We start from the raw sequence: 19,818 nt of genomic DNA on the forward strand, positions 1-19,818 counted from the left end.
TTCAGTCTTTGATCATTAAGTATGATATTAGTATAGTTTTTCATAGATGTCCTTTATCAGATTAAGATTAGTCTTGCTTTTTGAGTCTTGTTTTATAAATTTTTTTTTATGTTTGTTTTTGAGACAGAGACAGAGCATGAACAGGGGAGGGGCAGAGAGAGAGGGAGACACAGAATCTGAAAGAGGCTCCAAGCTCCGAGCTGTCAGCACAGAGCCTGACACGGGGCTTGAACTCACAAACTGTGAGATCATGACCTGAGCTGAGATCAAGAGTTGGATGCTTAACCGACTGAGCTACCCAGGGTGCCTCTCTATTTTTTAAGTTTATACTACTCCATAATACTATGAAGGTATAATACTTTGTTTTTGAGAGATAGAAACAGAGTGCAAGTGGGGTAAGGGCAGAGAGAGACGGAGACACAGAATCCAAAGGAGGCTCCAGGCTCTGAGCTGTCAGCGTGGAGTGGTGCTCAAACCCACAAACGCAAGATCATGACCTGAGCCGAAGTCGGACACTCAACCGACTGAGCTGCCCCAGCGCCCCTTGAGTCTTTTTATGATGAATTATGTATTGAATTTTGCCATGTTTTTCTGTGTTAAGATAGTTACATGGTTTTCTCTTTTATTCTGTTAATGTGATGAATACTACTGGTTTTTATTGAATGTTATACCTTACATTCCTGGGACATGTTTTAAATTCATCTTCCCTCCACATTTTTCTTCTAGTTTCTTAGTTAAAAAAAAATATTATATATATCACTATCAGTTTAGCTTGGAAATCTCATAGGGCACAGTATTTTTACTATGCTGAAAGAAATCTTAAACTCTGAACAAAATTACTAGATTTTTAGGCATGTAGTTTTAAGTTTTTCAGTTTAGAAATTGCTTCACATTATGAGGGAATAAATTTCTTCAGGCATTTTCTTTTCCTTTTCTAGTTAGTGGATTCGTTCTGTCATGGTATGCCTTGGGAGAAGGATGGCAGATATGGTGTGGGGCCCATCAGTCAGTTGCAGTGCTATCCAGCATGATTAACTTCGTTTCTGTAGAATAAGTTTCCTAGCTGGTTGCTGTAGGATTGTAGATTATGACTGAGTTTAGCCAAGCCATTGATTTGCAGGTACATTGGTAAATGAATAAATTTCAGACCTTTTTAAACACGACTTTATCTTAACTAAAATTTTGTCTCTTGATTCAGATACTAAAATATTTAGGTTACGTTAGTAAACTATCTTTGGTTGTCCGATCACATAGCTATTAAATGAGCAGAAGAGAATTGGCTCTTAGGAATCTTTCTGCAGTTCTTGGTTTTAGGTCACTCAACAAAGTATTTTTTATTTTTTTTGTTAAAAATTTTTTTTTAATGTTTATTTTTGAGAGAGAGAGTACAAGCGGGTGAGGGGCAGAGAGAGACACAGAATGTGAACCAGGCTCCAGGCTCTGAGCTGTCAGTACAGAGCCAAATGCGGGGCTCAAACCCACAAACCATGAGATCGTGTCCTGAGCTGAAGTTGGATGCTCAACCAACTGAGTCACCCAGGTGCCCCAAAGTATTTTTTTCCAATGTAAATTCAAATAATTTTACTTTTAGATTTATATGTAAAAAACAAATGATAATATGGAATGTCTAATAGTGTTTACTTGTGTACTTTGATGTAATAACGATACTATAAACATTAAACCTTTCTTTTAACTTTTTAGGCACAAAAATCTCAAGCCAAGAAATCCTGGACAACAAGGACAGGCACCATCTTTAAGTCAGCAACAACAAGTACTTCCTAAGCACAAGACCAATGAAAAACAAGAAAAGAGTGAAAAACCACAGAAACGCCCCTTGACTCCTTTTCACCATCGTGTTTCTATTAGTGATGACGTTGGCATCGATGCAGATTCAGCTAGCCAAAGACTTGTGATCTCCGCTCCAGATAGTCAAGTGAGATTTTCAAACATCCGAACTAATGATGTAGCAAAGACTCCACAGATGCATGGCACCGAAATGGCAAATTCACCTCAACCACCCCCACTCAGTCCTCACCCATGTGATGTGGTTGATGAAGGAGTAACTAAAACACCTTCAACTCCTCAGAGTCAACATTTTTATCAAATGCCAACACCAGATCCCTTGGTTCCTTCTAAACCAATGGAAGATAGGATAGACAGTTTATCTCAGTCTTTCCCAGCTCAGTTCCAGGAAGCTGTAGAACCTACAATATATGTCGGTACAGCAGTAAACTTGGAAGAAGATGAAGCTAATATAGCCTGGAAGTATTACAAGGTTCCAAAGAAAAAAGATGTAGAGTTTTTGCCTCCTCAGCTTCCAAGTGATAAATTCAAGGATGATCCAGTTGGACCTTTTGGACAGGAAAGTGTAACATCAGTTACAGAGTATGTATTTTTTTAATAGTCACTATTATAATTTAAGGGTGGAAATGATGTAAGTTCTTAATACTAGGACTCCAGAATTGGCTTCAGGGTAGGATTTACAATAATAATAAACCCTGTAAATATTAGTTTTGCATAATTTCTTTACTGTGATTTTTCCTTAGGGAGACTCTTTATTATGAGATACTTTAGTCACAAAAAAGTGGAGAAAATAATAGCACTTATCCATCAAACAACTTAAAGATTTTGAATATCATTAGAACTCTTGTGTACTGTTTTTTTTCCTCCATTCTTCCTTCGTCTGTCCTAAATTTGGTGTTTATCATTTCTGTACATGTTTTTATACATGTAGCTCTAATTAATTCATTTTAATTGCTTTATAGTATTTGTTATGAATATACATAATTTATCTACTCTCTTAAAGGTGGACATATTGGTTATTTCAGTTTTTTCCAGTTACATAGGATGTAATAGTGAGCTTTTTGGTACACGTTTCCTTATGTACTTGTATAAGATTTCTCTAGGGAATACATCTCAAAGTGGAATTACTGGGCCATGGGGTTTGTCCACATTCGGCATTAAGGGTCATTGTCACATTGGCTCTCCAACTATACCAGTTTACACCTTCATCAACCAGCAGAGTATGAGAATGATCTTTTCATCAGCATTTGGTATTACGAGCCTTCAATTTAGCTAATTTTCTATATGCAGAATGGCATCTTACTGTCTTAATACATGTTTGAGAGTAAGCATTTATTTAAAATGTTCTTTGGACATTTAGGTTTTCTCTTCTGTGAATTGTTTGTATATCCTATCTTTTAGTCCCATTTTTCCCCCAATTCTTTGCAAGTTCTTGCTGTAAATCTTCAAAAAAAATTTTTTAATTAAAAACATCTTTAGTGTTTATTTATTTCATTTTTTAAAAATATGTATTTATTTTTGAGAGACACAGTGTGAGCAGGGAGGATCTGAGAGACAGGGAGACAGAAAATCCAAAGCAGACTTCCAGGCTCTGAGCGATCAGCACAGAGCCCAACGCAGGGCTCAAACTCATGAACTGTGAGATCATGACCTAAGCTAAAGTCAGACACTTAACCTACTGAGCCACCCAGGCACCCCCTGGCTATTAAGAAATAGTATCCCCTTCTTAATGTTCTGTACCTTTTTTTTCTATAGAATTTCTTTTCATCTTTTTCTTTACTGCTTCTCATCACATTTTTTTTCATTTATTTTTTAATTTTTTTTTAACATTTATTTATTTTTGAGAAGCAGAGAGATAGAACAAGCAGGGGTGGGGCAGAAAGGGAGACACAGAATCTGAAGCAGGCTGTAGGCTCTGAGCTGTCAGCACAGAGCCCAATGCAGGGCTTGAACCCACAGGCCGTGAGATCATGACTTGAGCCAAAGTCGGATGCTTAACTGACTGAGCCACCCAGGCGCCCCTCTTATCACATTTTTAAAATATAATTATTGTTTCTTCCTACACATTTTTGAATGAAGGAATAGGGGAGCTGATTGGTAGGCCTTACTCATTCAATAAGTTATTTAGCTTATACTATGTATTAGTTTCATACACTGCTTTATGATAATGGGGTTGGGATATTTTGGAGGGGAGACCTGGTACCTAAAATTGCAGAATGAAGGGGATCTTGGGTCTTTACCAGGTAGGTTATTCATTTTTATAGAAAAGAAACCCTGTTGTTCCTCCATTTTCAGCTCTGATTTTTCATTTCTGTCTAGAAATACAGGTTCATATTTTCTCTTGAGTTTTTGGTCATTTTGGCTCTCTTGTTGTGGGTTACCATCACCCCCTCTTTCATATTCTAGGCCATGAACTTTCTCTGCTGTGTTTTATTGATTTTGAGTTTCCCTGAGACTAAATAAAATGTCCCATTTGTAGCCTTTGTCTCCTTTTCCCTACTGTTAAAGATTTATTCTTTCAATATTCCTTGTTATTTTAGTAAACCTGTGCATCTTATCTAGCTCTTTGAATCTTAAAAATATTCTAGTATGGGTTTTTTGTTTTTTTTTTTTTCAGTTAAAATTAATCTGGATTTGAAATTTAGGGACTTTAGGATACCTTTTGATCATGGAAAGCAACTAGCTTATTTAACAGAAAGTCTCTTGAAAACAAATGATGTCTTGGAAACAAGTCTTAAAAAGATCTTAGTCTCATTTGTGCTGGATATAATATAAAAGTCCTGAGTACTTGCCTGAAACTACTTTTGGTCTCCTTGTTTCTGTACTTCTCCTTTACATAATATTCCTACACAGTAGAGTGATCATTGTAGGTTAAATGTTAGATGTTACTCATTTGCTGAAAACCCTCCAGTAGTTTCCCTCTACATTTAAGATAAAATCCAAACTCTTTTTCCTCATCTGTAAGCTTCTACCCAGTTTCCTGTCTAGCTAGTTCTTCACTCTTATCTATTACTGCCCTGTTTGCTTTCTGATTTTGAGGCATCAGATTTTCTGGTTATTCCTTCAGAAAGCCAAGCTCGTTCCTTTTTTTTTTTTTTTTTTTAATTTTTTCTTAAAGTTTATTTATTTTTGAGAGAGACAGAGACAGAATGCGAGTGGGTTAGGGGCATAGAGAGAGGGAGACACAGAATCCGAAGCAGGCTCCAGGCTCTGAGCTGTCAGCACAGAGCCCAACGCGGGGCTCAAACCCACAAGCTGTGAGATCATGACCTGAGCCGATGTCAGATGCTCAACTTCAACCGACAGAGCCACCCAGGTGCCCCAAGCCAAGCTCATTCCTAATGGCCTTTAGTATTGTATTACAGATGCGGGGAATAGCTCACCCCTTCTTATTCAGTCCTGCTGAAAAGTTACCTTTTCAGGAGGTAGTATCCTGACCATTTTATCTAAACTATGGCTTTTCTTCACTCCCCAAATCACTACCTACCTTGTACACGGTTTTCATTTTTTCCTTATATATATCATTCTATATCATCCAAAATCATATCATGAATTTGTTAATGATCTTTTCCCTATTAAAATACGAGCTCTGTGAAGGCAGGGCCTCTCCGTCTTGTTTACTGCTGTATTCCTCCAGATTACACACAAACATCCCTAGAACAAGTCTAGGCACATAGTGCACATTCAGTAGACGTTTGGATAAATTAAACAACAGTATATTCCTAGGGTTACTTTATGATTTTAGAACTTATTTTCTTTCTAGATTATATTTTCTTATTTAATATAAAAAATGTAGTGTTAAGGACGAAAAGTACTGTTATGAATATTTTAAAAACTTAAGGGGTGAGTTTATGGGCATATTGAATCCATAAGATCAAGAATTCTAGCCATGACTTTAAATAAGTGTATTAGCTGATTGTATGCAGGAGCATCTGTAGGTGAAATGAAATGAAGGTCTCTTAGAAGTTTTAGGGGTGCCTGGGTGGCTCAGTCAAACATCTGACTTCGGCTCAGGTCATGATAATCATGGTTCATGAGTTCGAGCCATGCATCAGGCTCTGTGCTGACAGCTCAGAGCCTGGAGCCTGCTTCGGATTCTAGGGCTCCCGCTCTCTGCCCCTCCCCTGCTTGTGCTCTTTCTCTTTCAAAAATAAACATTAAAAAAAAAAAAAAGTTAATATATTTGGGGTGCCTGGGTGGCTCAGTTGGTTAAGTGTCCAACTTTGGCTCAGGTCATGACATCACAGGTTTGTGAGTTTGAGCCCTGCATTGGGCCCTTTACTGTCAGTTCAGGGCTCGCTTCTCTCTCTTTCTGCCCCTCCCTTACTTGTCTGTTCGTGTGTGGCACGCTCACTCTCAAAAATAAATAAACATTAAAAAAAATAAGTACAGTTTAACATTAGAATCTGTTTTGAAATTGTTTGACATTTTTCTCATTGAATAAGAATGAGAGGATACAAGTATAATGTAGAAAGGTAGCTGCAGAGTAGAATGGTGCTGGGTCGTGATTATTTAAATTAAGGAAATAACATGCTTCCACTTGTTCCTCGTCACCATTTTTTCTGCTTTGTGAAAAGAGAAGACTGAATAAAAGGGTGGTGGTGTTTTTTTTTTTTAATTCTGTGTCTTATGTGAGTATTGTTTTAGTTACATTAGTTACTAAAATGTGTATTATGTTACAATTTGCTTTTGCGTAGAATCCTTTATTTTAATAGTAGATTAGAATATGGAAAAAAGTAAACAGGTTTAGCTGCTTGCTGTATGAACTAAAACATTTATGGAACATAATTGTTCTGTACTTGATAGAAGTTTTTTGGTTTTATGTTTTAATCACGTGAATATTTTGTCCTTGGCAGTAGCTCTCAATTGGAGCAATTTCTTATTCCCTCACTCATACCTTCAGGTGACATTTGACAGCGTTAAGAGACAATCTAGATTGTCACAATGGGGAATGTGCTACTGGTATCTGGTAGGTAGAGTCCAGGGATGCCGCTAGATACCCTACAATATGTAGGACAGTCCTCCGCAACAAAGCCCAAAATGTTCATAGTGTTGAGGTGCCTTAATATCATGAATAACTTTTACAGAAATTTGAACTCTGGAATAAGTTATTAAATTAGATAGGCCAAACATGTTTACTGATTAGTTTTACTAGGGAGATTCCCCATACTATTTTACTATACAGTAAAATACCTGGTGTGGGCTTCAGTGTTTGCATTATGCTAACAAAAGTTTTGTTTTGTTTTGTTTTGTTTTTCATAGTTAAAAGGATCTTATTTGGATAACTTAGTGATTCAGGTACCTACGATTAATATTACTTGAGATAGGATGTCATGAGGATCATCACTCAGGTGGTGTCTCCTGTCATTAAAATAAATTCTATGAATTAATACTCTTCTCGATGGCATTTAAACACCTGTCCTGAATTCTTTTTTTTTTTTTTTTAATGTTTATTTATTTTTGAAGGAGAGACAGAGCACTAGCAGGGGAGGGGCAGAGAAAGAGAGAGAGGGAGACACAGAATCTGAAGCAGGCTCCAGGTTCTGAGCTGTCAGCACAAAGCCTGACACAGGGCTCGAACTCACAAACTGTGAGATCGTGACCTGTGCCCAAGTCAGACGTTCAACTGACTGAGCCACCCAGGCAACCCTTGTCTTAAATTCTTTATAGAAGCATTGTCTAGGTTTAAAGATATAATATGATCAAACCTTTTCTAGTCAGAGTAGTCCAGTCAGAAGCCTAGATTGCTTTATATAATAAATTTCTGAATTCATATTACTAGGTAAATTCATATTACTGAATTCATATTACTAAACTTGGTAAATTTCTATTCTTTTTCCATACTCTGAGTTTTGAAAGTATTTAAATATATGGCGGTTAATTAGGGGGCTGTTGCAACTCCTGCATTCTTTTGCCCTTTGGAACATTATCTTTTTAAATTCATATTCTTCAAATATCTGTTTCATCAGTTTGAATAAAACTGAAGTTTCTCTAATATGCAGGATGCTGCAAAGCACTGTTGGGAGTAAAAAATGAATTTGGTCCTGGCCCTAAATGAAATTGTAATCCAATGGAAACTAACATTCTTTGATAGAAGCATACATAAAAGATATTAGGGATGGTGAGCCAGAGTGAAGAATAATTTAATTCCATTTATGAAGATCCAGAAGTTTTATGTACTTTGGTATGGATAGATTATACGGTGTTGCTTAGTAGTTTGCTATGTCATGATGAGAAATGAGACCTGAAAAGGGAGGTGGGGCTATATACTGGAATAAATTATATTAAATACTATTTATAAAAATACTGTTTATGAGCTTACCTATTTTCCTTGAGATGATAGGGGCACTGTTGCACTTTTTTTTTTTTTTTTTTTTTTGAGGTAGATAAAATAATAGGGTTTTGGAAAATAAGGATTTTAGAAATATTAACCAGGTAATATTATTGAAAGATTATTTGAAATGAAGAGGTATATATGTATGAAAGGACATCAGTTTGGACTCTTGAATAGTTCAGATATAAGGTGATACAGGGCCCTAGGAAATTAGAGATCGTAGGGATGTGTAGATTTTGTTAAGTATAGAATAGACAAGAACTTTATGACCAGTTGAATAGTGCAGTGAGGTAGTAACAGGAGAGTTAAAAACCAGCATATTTATTTTATGAGGGAAAGAGGAGGAAAAACCGATTTGAAGACTTCTACCCTTTTACTCAATTTACATTAAATTAAGATTTACGTAATTTTTAAAATTTTTTATAATTTAGTTTTTATAATTTTTTTTAAAGTACAATAAACTGTTAATCCCTGTTATCTTGAAGGAGAGGTATTGGGATATTTAGAAGTTTCAACTATGCCTTTGTTTATAATATGACTTTTATTTATTTTTTTATTTCATTTTATTTTTTTAATGTGTATTTATTTTTGAGAGAGAGAGAGAGAGAGAGAGAGAGAGATCGTGAGCGGGGGAGGGGCAGAGAGAGAGGGAGACACAGAATCTGAAGCAGGCTCCACGCTCTGAGCTGTCAGCACAGAGCCCGACGCGGGGCTCAAACTCAGACCACGAGATCATGACGAGAGTTGAAGTCGGACGCTCAACCAACTGAGCCACCCAGGAGCCCCAGTGTACAATAATGACTTTTAAATATGTGCTTATAATACATACACATTGTAAATTAAAAAAAAAAAAATCTTAACATTCATTTTTGAGAGTGAGAGAGACAGAGCGTGAGTGGGGGGGGGGGGGGGCAGAGAGAGAGGGAGACACAGAATCCAAAGCAGGCTCCAGGCTCTGAGCTGTCAGCACAGAGCCTGATGTGGGGCTTGAACTCACGGACAGTGAGATCATGACCTAAGCTGAAGTCAGATGCTTAACTGACTGAGCCATCCAGGCACCCCATTTAATTTTTTTAGTTTATTCATTTATTTTGAAAGAGAAAGTGTGAGCAGGGTGGTGGGGGAGAGAGAATCCCAAGCAGGCTCTTCACTGTCATCTTAGAGCATGATGCGGGCCTCGAACTCATGAGCTGAAATCAATAATCAGACAGGAGTCAAATGCTCAACCAGCTGAGCCACGTAGGTGTCCCTATGTTGTAAATTTGAATTTAGTGTGAGGAGCCTGCTGAAAGATTCTGTCAGACATTTGTGACATTGTATCTGAAGCTTAGGAGAGGAAACTATTAACACAGTTGGAGTAATACATAATGCAAAGAGGGGCAAGAATCTTATCAGTAGAAATTTAAAAAGAAACATTTTTTTAATAAAAATTTTATAGGTGTGTGCTTTTTTAGAATGATGGAGGAGAAATTTGTATGTTTGTTTTATTCACGTTAAGTGAAAATTCAATTTCCATTTGGTATAAATAAAGTTTTCCATTGACTGCTGTTAAAGAGTGGCACTGTACTTCCATAATAGGTGGATAAACAAAAGAAAGCAGTATTCTTAGTTTTTTTAATTCTTAGCTTTAGATGGTGATGGCTGCCTAACTAGTACAGAGTATTAGGATTCATCATTTCTAAACATCTCCCTTGTTCTTAGACTTCCATGTGCCTCAGTTGATGCCAGATTTTTCAGCAGCTACTTTAAAGCGAAATTCCTTTCTAATTTCTTAGAATTTAGTTCGGGGAGAGAGAGGTTGAGGTGGAGCATAGCATATTTTACATACCGGATGTACACATCTGTGGCAATCTTCTTTTTGCTTGTAATTATTTTTAGTTTCTTTATTGGTTAACGCTAGTATCTATTTTAGAATAGTGGCTTTTAAGACCTCATAAGCTTTAGGGGTGCCTGGGTGACTCAGTCGGTTAAGCATCTTACTTTGGCTCAGGTAATGATGTTGTGGTTTGTGGGTTCAAGCCCCGCATCAGACTCTGTGCTGATAGCTCAGAGTCCGGAGCCTACTTCAGTTTCTGTGTCCCTGTCTCTCTGCACCTCTCCTGCTGGCACTCCGATGTTCTCTTTCAAAAGTATAAATAAACATTAAAAAAAATTTTTAAACCTTGTAAGTTAAAAAAAAAAAAAATAAACCTTGTAAGTGTTGAAGATAGCAAAATTTCTGCAAAGAAACATTACAGTTTTTTTAATATCATTTTTCAAGGGCTAGCACTTAGTTCTAGTAGTATTTTGATTGCTTAAAATAGTCTTCTATTTTGATTCAGAGGGAGACATTTCTAAACCCTGAGCAGAGAAAGAACTATACTGGAGCATAGTTTTATCATGTCTTGTTCTATAGCAAGGCTACATCTGGATATCTTAACCATAGAATTCATCAATAGAATTAGCTCCTATGTTGCATTAGGGGTATACCTGACATTTATATTGTATATATCATACAGTTACAGAGTGCATTATCTGATCTCTAAAAGATAGTTTCTATTTTGTTTCATAGGAGTCTATGATGAAATAAACTTGTTTTGGTTTATTGTAATCTAAATATTTTAAGTAAGTCTTACTTGATATCCTAATACAATAAAGCTATTCTTCTTACAGTTAGCTTGACTCAGTTTAAGGATTGATGCTGAATAGTGGGCGTGGTACCAGAAAAGGTACTATTAAAGAAAATAGAGGATTTTTGATATTTATTAAATTCATTTGTTCCTTAACATTTCCTTCTATAGCTTATCTCCTTCTATAATTGTCAATCCTAAAATACTGTCGTTTCTTGTCTGGAAGAATTTTTATTGAATAAAGGCCTGAAAGCATGTGCTACTCCAAGCCATGTTAAATTCTCTACAAGTATATTTCAGGATAGAATGTTACTGTTGTCATAGTAAAAGGAAAAAGATACACTTAATGAATAATACAAACGTAATTTCAGTTTGCTTTGGGCTTTGCAAAGCTTCCTGTTCATTACTGTACCTAATCCTCTTCCAGTTTGTCTGTACTTAGCTCTATATCTGATTGAAACTATCTCTGTAGTTTGACTATATGTGAAAAGTTTCTTTTAGAAAAGCAGGGGTTATTCCTGTTTCACAGAAATATATATATACTATATGATGATAGTGATGAAATAACTTTGAGTTTTTAATCTGACATCTTTTAAAAATCACAATTTTTTCTATTCTTATCAATTTTAAATATAGAAAGATGTGTAATGTAAATATATTTTAAAATATGTTGTGACTTGATACTCATGATATTATTGACTACATTTAAATTCATTGCGTATCCCAATGTCTGTGAGAACCATTCAATAAAATAACAAGTTGTCTTTAGGCACTGCATTTGGTTTACTCATTTTTATTCTTAATAGAGCCCTGTGCAGGAGCATTGGTCCTTTTAATGTCACTGCACACTAGTTTAACTACTTGTGTAAACAGTGTGGCAGTTTTCCTGCTTCTGCCAGAGGACAACTTAATATGAGAAACAGAGTTGTTTTATTCACCTCTACACAGAGTAGTAGTGTCTTTCAGGTTGGTGGTGGGGAGGAGGAGTGGGATCTTAACACTTTTCTCCTATGAATAGTTACTTGAATATGCATACTTAAAATCTTTCCAGCCTTAACTTTGTTACTATGTTACCTTAGCATACCATTTCTTTCTACATAATTTGCACATCAAAATCAGCATACTCTGCATTTTCTGTCTTATAAGATTAATTTTAAGTAGTGAATAAGAAAACATGTCAAAGTAGATAGCAAACTACTTTGGAGAGACTTATGTTAGCACCTAATAGTTGAGCAAACAGTTTTGGTCTAAGATGGTAAGATATAATGCTACTCTTTAAGAAATACCTATTCATTCATTTATAGAAGTATTCTAACAATTTTAAAACATACTCCTGTTAACTAGTTAGCACCATGTTCAAATGGAAGAAAGTTTTTGTAGACCTGGGATTTTAGTTTTGGGGATAAATCTGGGGCATATTGGGAATAACAATGACATGGTATTTGATAGCATGTTTAGAAAATATCAGTTATTATTTTTTTATGGCCTCTGTTTCACCCTTAGTTTATAGTGTATATGGAGTACTTATAGTGCTGGGCATCTTAAATAGATTTAAAGTTATGATATCCTTCCATTCAAAGATTTTATAAGCTAACAAATACCTTCACCTTCATTGTTCCCAAATCTTACATCTCTTATAATTTTTTGTCTTAAATTGTAGGATAGATAAGTGGCAGCAGTATCACTTTCTGATGAATGAAGATGGTTTATTTCCAAGTACAAGATACTGTATTTTAGAATTATTAATGCATCCACAACGTCTCAATCCTATGTGGTTTTTCGATTTCATGTATTCATTTAAGAAATATTTATTGAGTACCTTCTACTTGCCAGGCCCTGTTCTAGGCATTTGGGATAATTCAATGAACAAAGACAAGATCCCTGTCATTTAGGGTCTTATATTCTAGTGAGAGTGACAGTCAACTATTAATACAAGCAAGTTATATAGATTTTAAAAGATAAGTGCTATGGAGGGAAAAATAGAGCAGGGTGAGGGGGATCAGTGTTGAAGTAGTTGGGCATTTTGCAATTTTAAATAAGGTCTCCTACATAAGGTGACATTTAAACAAAGTCTTTTAGAAAGTGAAGGAGTTGGCCATGCAGATACTTGGAGAAAGAATGCTCCAAACAAAGGCAACTGTCAGGAGTGTGTCTGGCCTGTTTGAGGAACATGAAGGAAGGTCTTGGAAGCAGAGTTGAGAGAGGCAGGAGTAGAATAACCAGATGAAGTTGGTTGGAGAGGCAAAGAGGAGAAAGGTCAAGGAAAGCTTTGGTAGGATATTACAAGGGGTTTGGTTTTTATTCAGAGTGAAATAGTCCTTGCTAAATAGGACTTTTACCCTGGTCTGAGTAGAAGCCTAGCTACTTCTTTCTGGCAGCATGGGAATCTCCACTTTACAAACTATAGAGAACATGAATTTGGGAGTCAGAAAGTGTCTTCTACAAACCAAAAACATCATTCAGTGTTCACACTCACCAAGTACCCTGGTCTTCAGAGATAGAAAAGTCTTGATGCTTTCCGGGATTCTGGTGGTGCAAATCAGCTTGTGGCTTCTTGCTCTTACCCTTAGATTTTAGCTTTCTCTGATCTGACAGTTTCTACTTGTTTGTCTTTCTAACTTCAGTGTTGTCTCCTCTCTTGTTTTGTTTTATTGATTCTAGTCACCATGTGAAACCATAAGACTGATGATATAAAAATAGATTTTTCCAATCTGATCAGATAAAAACTTTGAGGTACTTGAGCTGAAACTTCACTTGCCATTATAAAACCTCTTGCCAGAATTAATAAGTTATAGTGTTCATGAAACACAAATTAGGTCCTTATAATTTTATAACCTTATCCACTCATGTCAATAGGAAAAGGATAATCACTTTCATTGTATAAATTGTATAAAACTAGTCTTGCCTCAGCACATAGCCCACGATTTTGAGAGTTCCTGTCCTGGAGCAATTTTGATGTAAGAGTCCCTTTCAAAAAAAAAAAAAGTTCCTTTCAGTGAATAGACTTGGACAAGTTAATGCATGTAAGGAATTGGGGACAGAGTGGACATATTTTGGTGGAAAGAACATATAGATAGGAAACCTAGATTTTAGCTTCATTTCTTGATTGCTAAACTTGAGGCTTTAATAAATCATGTAACCTCTCAATGCCTTAATTTCCTCATTTGTAATATGAAGGATTACAGTTTAGATCATCTCTAAATAATCATGAAAACTTGATGATTCTTAAGTCATTGGAATTTTTTTTCTTTTATGGAAAATTAAGTATAATTTTCTAATTTTGTTTTTTTTTTTTAATGCAGGTTAATGGTGCAATGTAAGAAACCTTTAAAAGTTTCTGATGAATTAGTACAGCAATATCAAATTAAAAATCAGTATCTTTCAGCAATAGCATCTGATGCAGAGCAAGAATCTAAAATTGATCCATATGCATTTGTTGAAGGAGATGAGGAATTCCTTTTTCCTGATAAGAAAGATAGACAAAACAGTGAGAGAGAAGCTGTAAAAAAACACAAGGTGAGTAAAAAATCATAGTACACCAAAGGGTCGCTGATATTTTTTAACACAGCATATAGTACCATACTTCTCTCTCTTTTTTTTTTTTGTCTTTTAAAATAGATTAAGGGGCACCTGAGTGGCTCATGTCAGTTAAGCCTCCAGCTCTTGATTTCAGCTCAGGTCAAGATCTCACCATTGTGAGATCAAGCCCCGTTCCGGGTCTGCACTGACAGCATGGAGCCTGCTTGGGATTTTCTCTCCCTCTCTCTTTGCCCCTCCCCTGCTCGCACTTGCTCTTTCTCTCCCACTCTCTCAAAAATAAACACACTTAGGGGTCCCAGGGTAGCTCAGTAGGTTGAACGTCCAAGTTCAGCCCAGGTCATAATCTCGCGATTTGTGGACTCGAGCCTCGCGTCAGGCTCTGTGCTGACAGCTCAGAGCTTGGAGCCCGGTTTGGATCCTGTTTCTCCCTGTCTCACTCTGCCCCTCCCCCACATGTGCCTGCTCTCTAAAAAATAAATAAACGTTTATTATTTTTTTATTTTTTTTAACGTTTATTCGTTTGTGAGAGACAGAGACACTGTGAATGAGGGAGGGGCAGAGAGAGAGGGAGACAGGATCTGCGAGGCTTGAACCCACGAACCATGAGATCATGACCTGAGCCGAGGTCAGAACCTTAACCTGCTGAGCTACCCAGGTGCCCCAATTTTTAAAATAAATAAATAAGCAAACAAACTTAAAAAATATAGAATGGATTTTTATCCTTTTAAATTATGAAAATATTTTTTTTAAATAGGTAAATCAGGCACATTGTATAAAATTTAAGAGTTTATGTAGACTTTATACCTGGTGTCTGATAATGAAAAATTGTTATTTACTGTAAGAGTTTTTTTGGGTTTGAGGAAAGTACATTAACTTCTGTAATATTGAAATCAGAAAATTTAGGTAGATGAAGTATTTTGATACTGAGTTAAAATATACTGAAATAAGTGAAGTGCCAGTTTTCAAAATACAATAAAATACCCAATGCTGAGTTTATAACGTACATGATATTTTTGAATGTGAGTTAACTTATAGAGCCCCTTGATGAAATATATTAAATATAGGATACAGGAGTATTTGTTAGAAATTTGAAAATCTAATATTATAGGATGTATTAAGCACAAGATAACTCTGTTGGATAAGAATTTTGCCTTTAAGGGTACCTGGGTGGCTCCGTCAGTTATGCGTCTGACTTCAGCTTGGGTCATGATCTCATGGTTTGTGGGTTCAAGTCCTGCGTTGGGCTCTGTGCTGACAGCTCAGTGCCTGGAGTCTGCTTCCAATTCTATTTCTCCCTCTCTCTGCCCCTCCCCTGCTCATGCTCTGTCTCTGTCTTTCAAAAATAAATAAATGTCAAAAAGTTAAGACAAAAAGTAGGGGCGCCTGGGTGGCTCAGTCAGTTAAGTGTCCAGCTTTGGCTCAGGTCATGATATCACACTTCTTGGTTTCAAGCCCCACTTTGGGCTGTGTGCTGAAAGCTCAGAGCCTGGAGCCTACTTTGGATCCTGTATCTCCCTCTTTCTCTGCCCCTAACCCGTGTGTGCTCGCTCCCTCGCGCTCTCTCCCTCTCTCTCTTTCTTTCTCCCCGTCAAAAATAAATAAAAACATTAAATAAAAAAAATTTTTTTAATTAAAATTTGCCTTTAATGTAAAATATGGAAATTGAAAGCTGTAAAATTGTGAAAAGGACCCAATAATAAGTATAATACAGAAAATTCTTTCACAGAGTTTTTAGCCTTACTATGCGCCTGGTACTTGAAATTTTGTCCTTCTGTAAATATGAAGACAGTAGTAGCTGGGAAGGATATAGGTATTATAGAAAGAACATGGACTTTGGAATTTGACAAATTTAGCTTGGAATCCCAGCTCCCACCGTTTATCCAGATACATTTCCTGGGTTATCTTTAGAACTATTTTTTGTAAGTTGAACGTGCTATTTATCATATAGATTAATTGTGGGAATTAGTATGTCTGTAGAACATCTAGTAGGATGCTTGACACATAGTTACTCAGTAGTTGGAAGATTTTGTTATTTTAAATTATATATTTCAGTCTAATATGTAATATTGTTTGCAGGTAGAAGATGGGCCATCTAGTGTAACAGTATTATCACATGAAGAAGATGCTATGTCATTATTTAGTCCATCTATCAAGCAAGGTAAAACTTTTATTTTCTAATCAAAATATTGCATTACAAGATTACTGCTACAAGCTAATCTGATATTATTGGACTTACAGTGTTCCTTTTTGCATAATTCATGTTTCATAGAAAGGTACCTGTCTTAAAATGATTTACTGCTTATTTTGTATTGAGAGAAGCAGGTTGAGATGATAGAAATTCTGTTTTGAATTGTTGAAACTTTCTCTCAAATAAAAATAGTTCTTATGGAAAATGAGATTTGAAGAGATCATCACCTTAAGGTCCCTCTCTGATCTGAAAACTCAACTTTATAAATTAGACTTGACTACAATTTTGTTGTCCTTTACTCTCTCACTCAAATTAGAAGAACTGTTGAAATTATTAATTTAACAAATATTTATCAAACAGGTTTTATATGTAGGGACTATTCTTAGCACTGAGGATACTGTGAAAAAGACTCCACTTTGAAAGTGTCTGACTAGTGCTCCTTGTGCTTGGAATAGAGAGGTGTGGCACATTATTTGTTTTACAAAATTTGTGTGGGAATGAGTGTAATTGCTGTCTTCTGCTTTCTCTAAATTTGGACCATCTCCCACATTCTGGAGCAATCTTTTGAGGTGGAGCTTTGAAATATTTTTTAATAAGTACCCTAGATGATTTTTTACACCAAATTTCAGAACTGCTCCAGTTAATTTTTAGAACTATCATGCAGAGGCACTTGGAAAGTGACTTTCATCTTTCTGAAAGTGAGGACTATTTCAAGTCATTTGATACACCAAGCATACTTCAGAAGGTTATACACCAAACTGTAATTTTTTTTCTTATATGAGAATGTAAAAGGAATTTAACTTCTGTTGGTATTTGTAATTTTTCTTAAGTAATCCTATATTTTTCCCTCTACAACTGGGGAGAGTAAAAAAAAAAAAAAAAAAGAAAAAAAAAGGAAAATAAAATTCTAGAACTAAGGGGGCGCCTGGGTGGCTCAGTTGGTTAAGCGTCCGACTTCACTCAGGTCATGATCTCACCGCTCGTGAGTTCAAGCCCCACATTGGGCTCTTTGCTGACAGCTCAGAGCTTGGATCCTGCTTCAGATTCTGGGTCTCCCTCTCTCTCTCTGCCCCTCCCCTGCTCATGCTCTCTCTCTGTCTCTCAAAAAATGAATAAACGTTTAAAAAAATTTTTTTTTAATTCCAGAACTAAAATGAAAGCTTAACCAACAGGTAGTATTTATTGAGTACTTCACTGCCTGGCACTGGACAAAGTGCTTTAGCTACATCCTTCATTTTTAATTCTTGTTATTACTAAGGTACAGAGAGGTTAAGTAACTTGTTCAGGGTCATATTGTTAGTGTCATAGTTGGGAATTCAAATTCATGATAGTCTGTCTGACTCAAGAGCCAGGGCACTTAATCATTGTACTATGTTTCTTTCTTTCAGGAAGATAGAAAACTAAAAATGTGGAAGATAGAAAAATAAAAGTGTCCTGTTAGTGTATATCTTTTTATTTGTTATATAAAATCAGAGTACTTAGCCATGTTATGGATTACATAGCCTTTAGTGAGCTTCCTGGAGAAGTTACTACATTTATTTGCAATTTTATTTCTATGAAAAAATTTCTAGATTTCAAGGAAATCACTGTTTCGTTTTTTTTTTTAATTTTTTTTTTTTTTTTTAATGTTTATTTTTTTGAGAGAGACAGAGAGACAGCATGAGCTGGGGAGGGGAAGAGAGACGGGAGACACAGAATCTGAAGCAGGCTCCAGGCTCCGAGCTGTCAGTACAGAGCCTGAAGCGGAGCTTGAACTCCCAGACTAGGGAGATCATGACCTGAGCCGAAGTCAGACACTTAACCAACCAAGCCACCCAGGCGCCCCAAGCAAATCATAGTTTCTTATTGCAGAATAGGTTTAAGGTTAGATATCTAGTTTAAATAAATAGAATAATACTTATTTGGTCAGTAGTGGAATTTTTTATTTTGCCTTTTTGGTTGACGTGTAGATGCTCCACGCCCTACTAGTCATGCCCGCCCTCCATCAACCAGCTTGATTTATGACTCAGACCTGGCTGTCTCTTATACTGACCTTGATAATCTTTTCAATTCTGATGAAGATGAATTAACAGTGAGTATTCTATTAATGGCTAAGATTTATAATATCTTTTCCTTAATTTCATGTAGACTTATTTTTCAGAAGTGATGTGTGACTTGAACAGTATGTTTTGGCCCTGAAAAATAAGTATTTTGGAATAAAATTTTATTAATTGGTTTCCTTTTTTTAAACTTATGTTTGAGCATTCTTGGCATAGTGTCACCTACAAACTATGTGTGGTTTTTTTAAATTTTTTTTATGTTTGGGATGTGTGATTAAGTTTAATTTGAACGCTACGATATATTTTTTTTCTGCAATCTTTAGGAGGCAGAATTATTTTCCTATTCTTTAATCCTCTCATTTGAGAAATGACCCTGGAATTGACTCACTTAGATAAGAATAATAAGTAGTTAACATTAAAATTGTATGCCTTGTCAATTTATTAAGGAATACCACTTCTTTTGAATATGTTTGTCATCATAACCATTATTTTAAGACAGCAATATACTATAATAATGAAAAAGGAAGAAGAGGTAGTATTTAATTTTGAACATCCATTTGCAGACAAAGGTGATTATAAAAGAAAACTTAAAATGAGGTTTGTTAGAATGTCAGATTAGTGAACTGAGTGCTGCATTATCATAAAAGGGAATTCCATTTTCATCTGCATAAAGGTAGCTTAAAAACATCTGTAGTACATTTGGTCTTTCTTGTCCTATATAATACATACTTTTTTATATAACATATACTTTTAATCCTCTTTTGTATATGATACACACTGTGTGTATTTGTGTATATATACACATACGTACACATATAGGCACATTTGGTGTCTTCAATTAAGTGATATACAGCAGGTATAGCTGTACATAAACTAACATTTTATATCTCAAAATATAGTATATTTTAGAGAGCACCATTTACTAGGTAAATATATCCTTGAATTCTTTGGTACTTTTATGCTTCCTGTTACTATTCATGTATCAGCTATGGATATTGTGAGGTAAGAAGGTTGTAATTAGAACTGTTATGTTTATGACAAAGAGGCTAACAGGAGACTTGGAACCATGTTAGATATAACCAAATATAAAAACATTGGTGATAGATTGGAGATAGTAAAACTTGGTTTGTTCAACGTATTAAAACTAATTTTTAGTTAGGTATACTATTGTTTGTCATATGAGATCTTTCTGAAGTGTATGCTTTTGTTTTACGTGTTGCAGCATTTTTCTAGGGAGAGGAGGTTATTAAACAAGGTAAAAATATAAATTAGAATTCAGAGAGGTGATTGATTATATAGGAAAAT

At 35.7% G+C, this 19,818-nt stretch overlaps 1 protein-coding gene across 2 annotated transcripts in view; it reads left to right on the plus strand.

Moving 5' to 3' along the window:
* MED13 (mediator complex subunit 13) overlaps nucleotides 1-19,818 on the plus strand; it is a 109,127-nt gene that overhangs the window by 48,164 nt on the left and 41,145 nt on the right. For both annotated transcript variants that reach the window (XR_002075509.2, XM_019431058.2), the window contains exons 9-12: nucleotides 1,702-2,385; nucleotides 14,049-14,262; nucleotides 16,363-16,444; nucleotides 18,424-18,545. Coding sequence is in view for 1 of the 2 variants with exons in the window: in XM_019431058.2 (XP_019286603.1) it covers nucleotides 1,702-2,385; nucleotides 14,049-14,262; nucleotides 16,363-16,444; nucleotides 18,424-18,545 (1,102 nt within the window). In the remaining variant the exon portion in view is untranslated. The remainder of the gene's footprint in view (nucleotides 1-1,701; nucleotides 2,386-14,048; nucleotides 14,263-16,362; nucleotides 16,445-18,423; nucleotides 18,546-19,818) is intronic.

The sequence above is a fragment of the Panthera pardus genome, unplaced genomic scaffold (assembly GCF_024362965.1).
Source record: "Panthera pardus isolate Hobbes unplaced genomic scaffold, ASM2436296v1 HiC_scaffold_3, whole genome shotgun sequence".
Classification (NCBI taxonomy): Eukaryota; Metazoa; Chordata; class Mammalia; order Carnivora; family Felidae; genus Panthera; species Panthera pardus.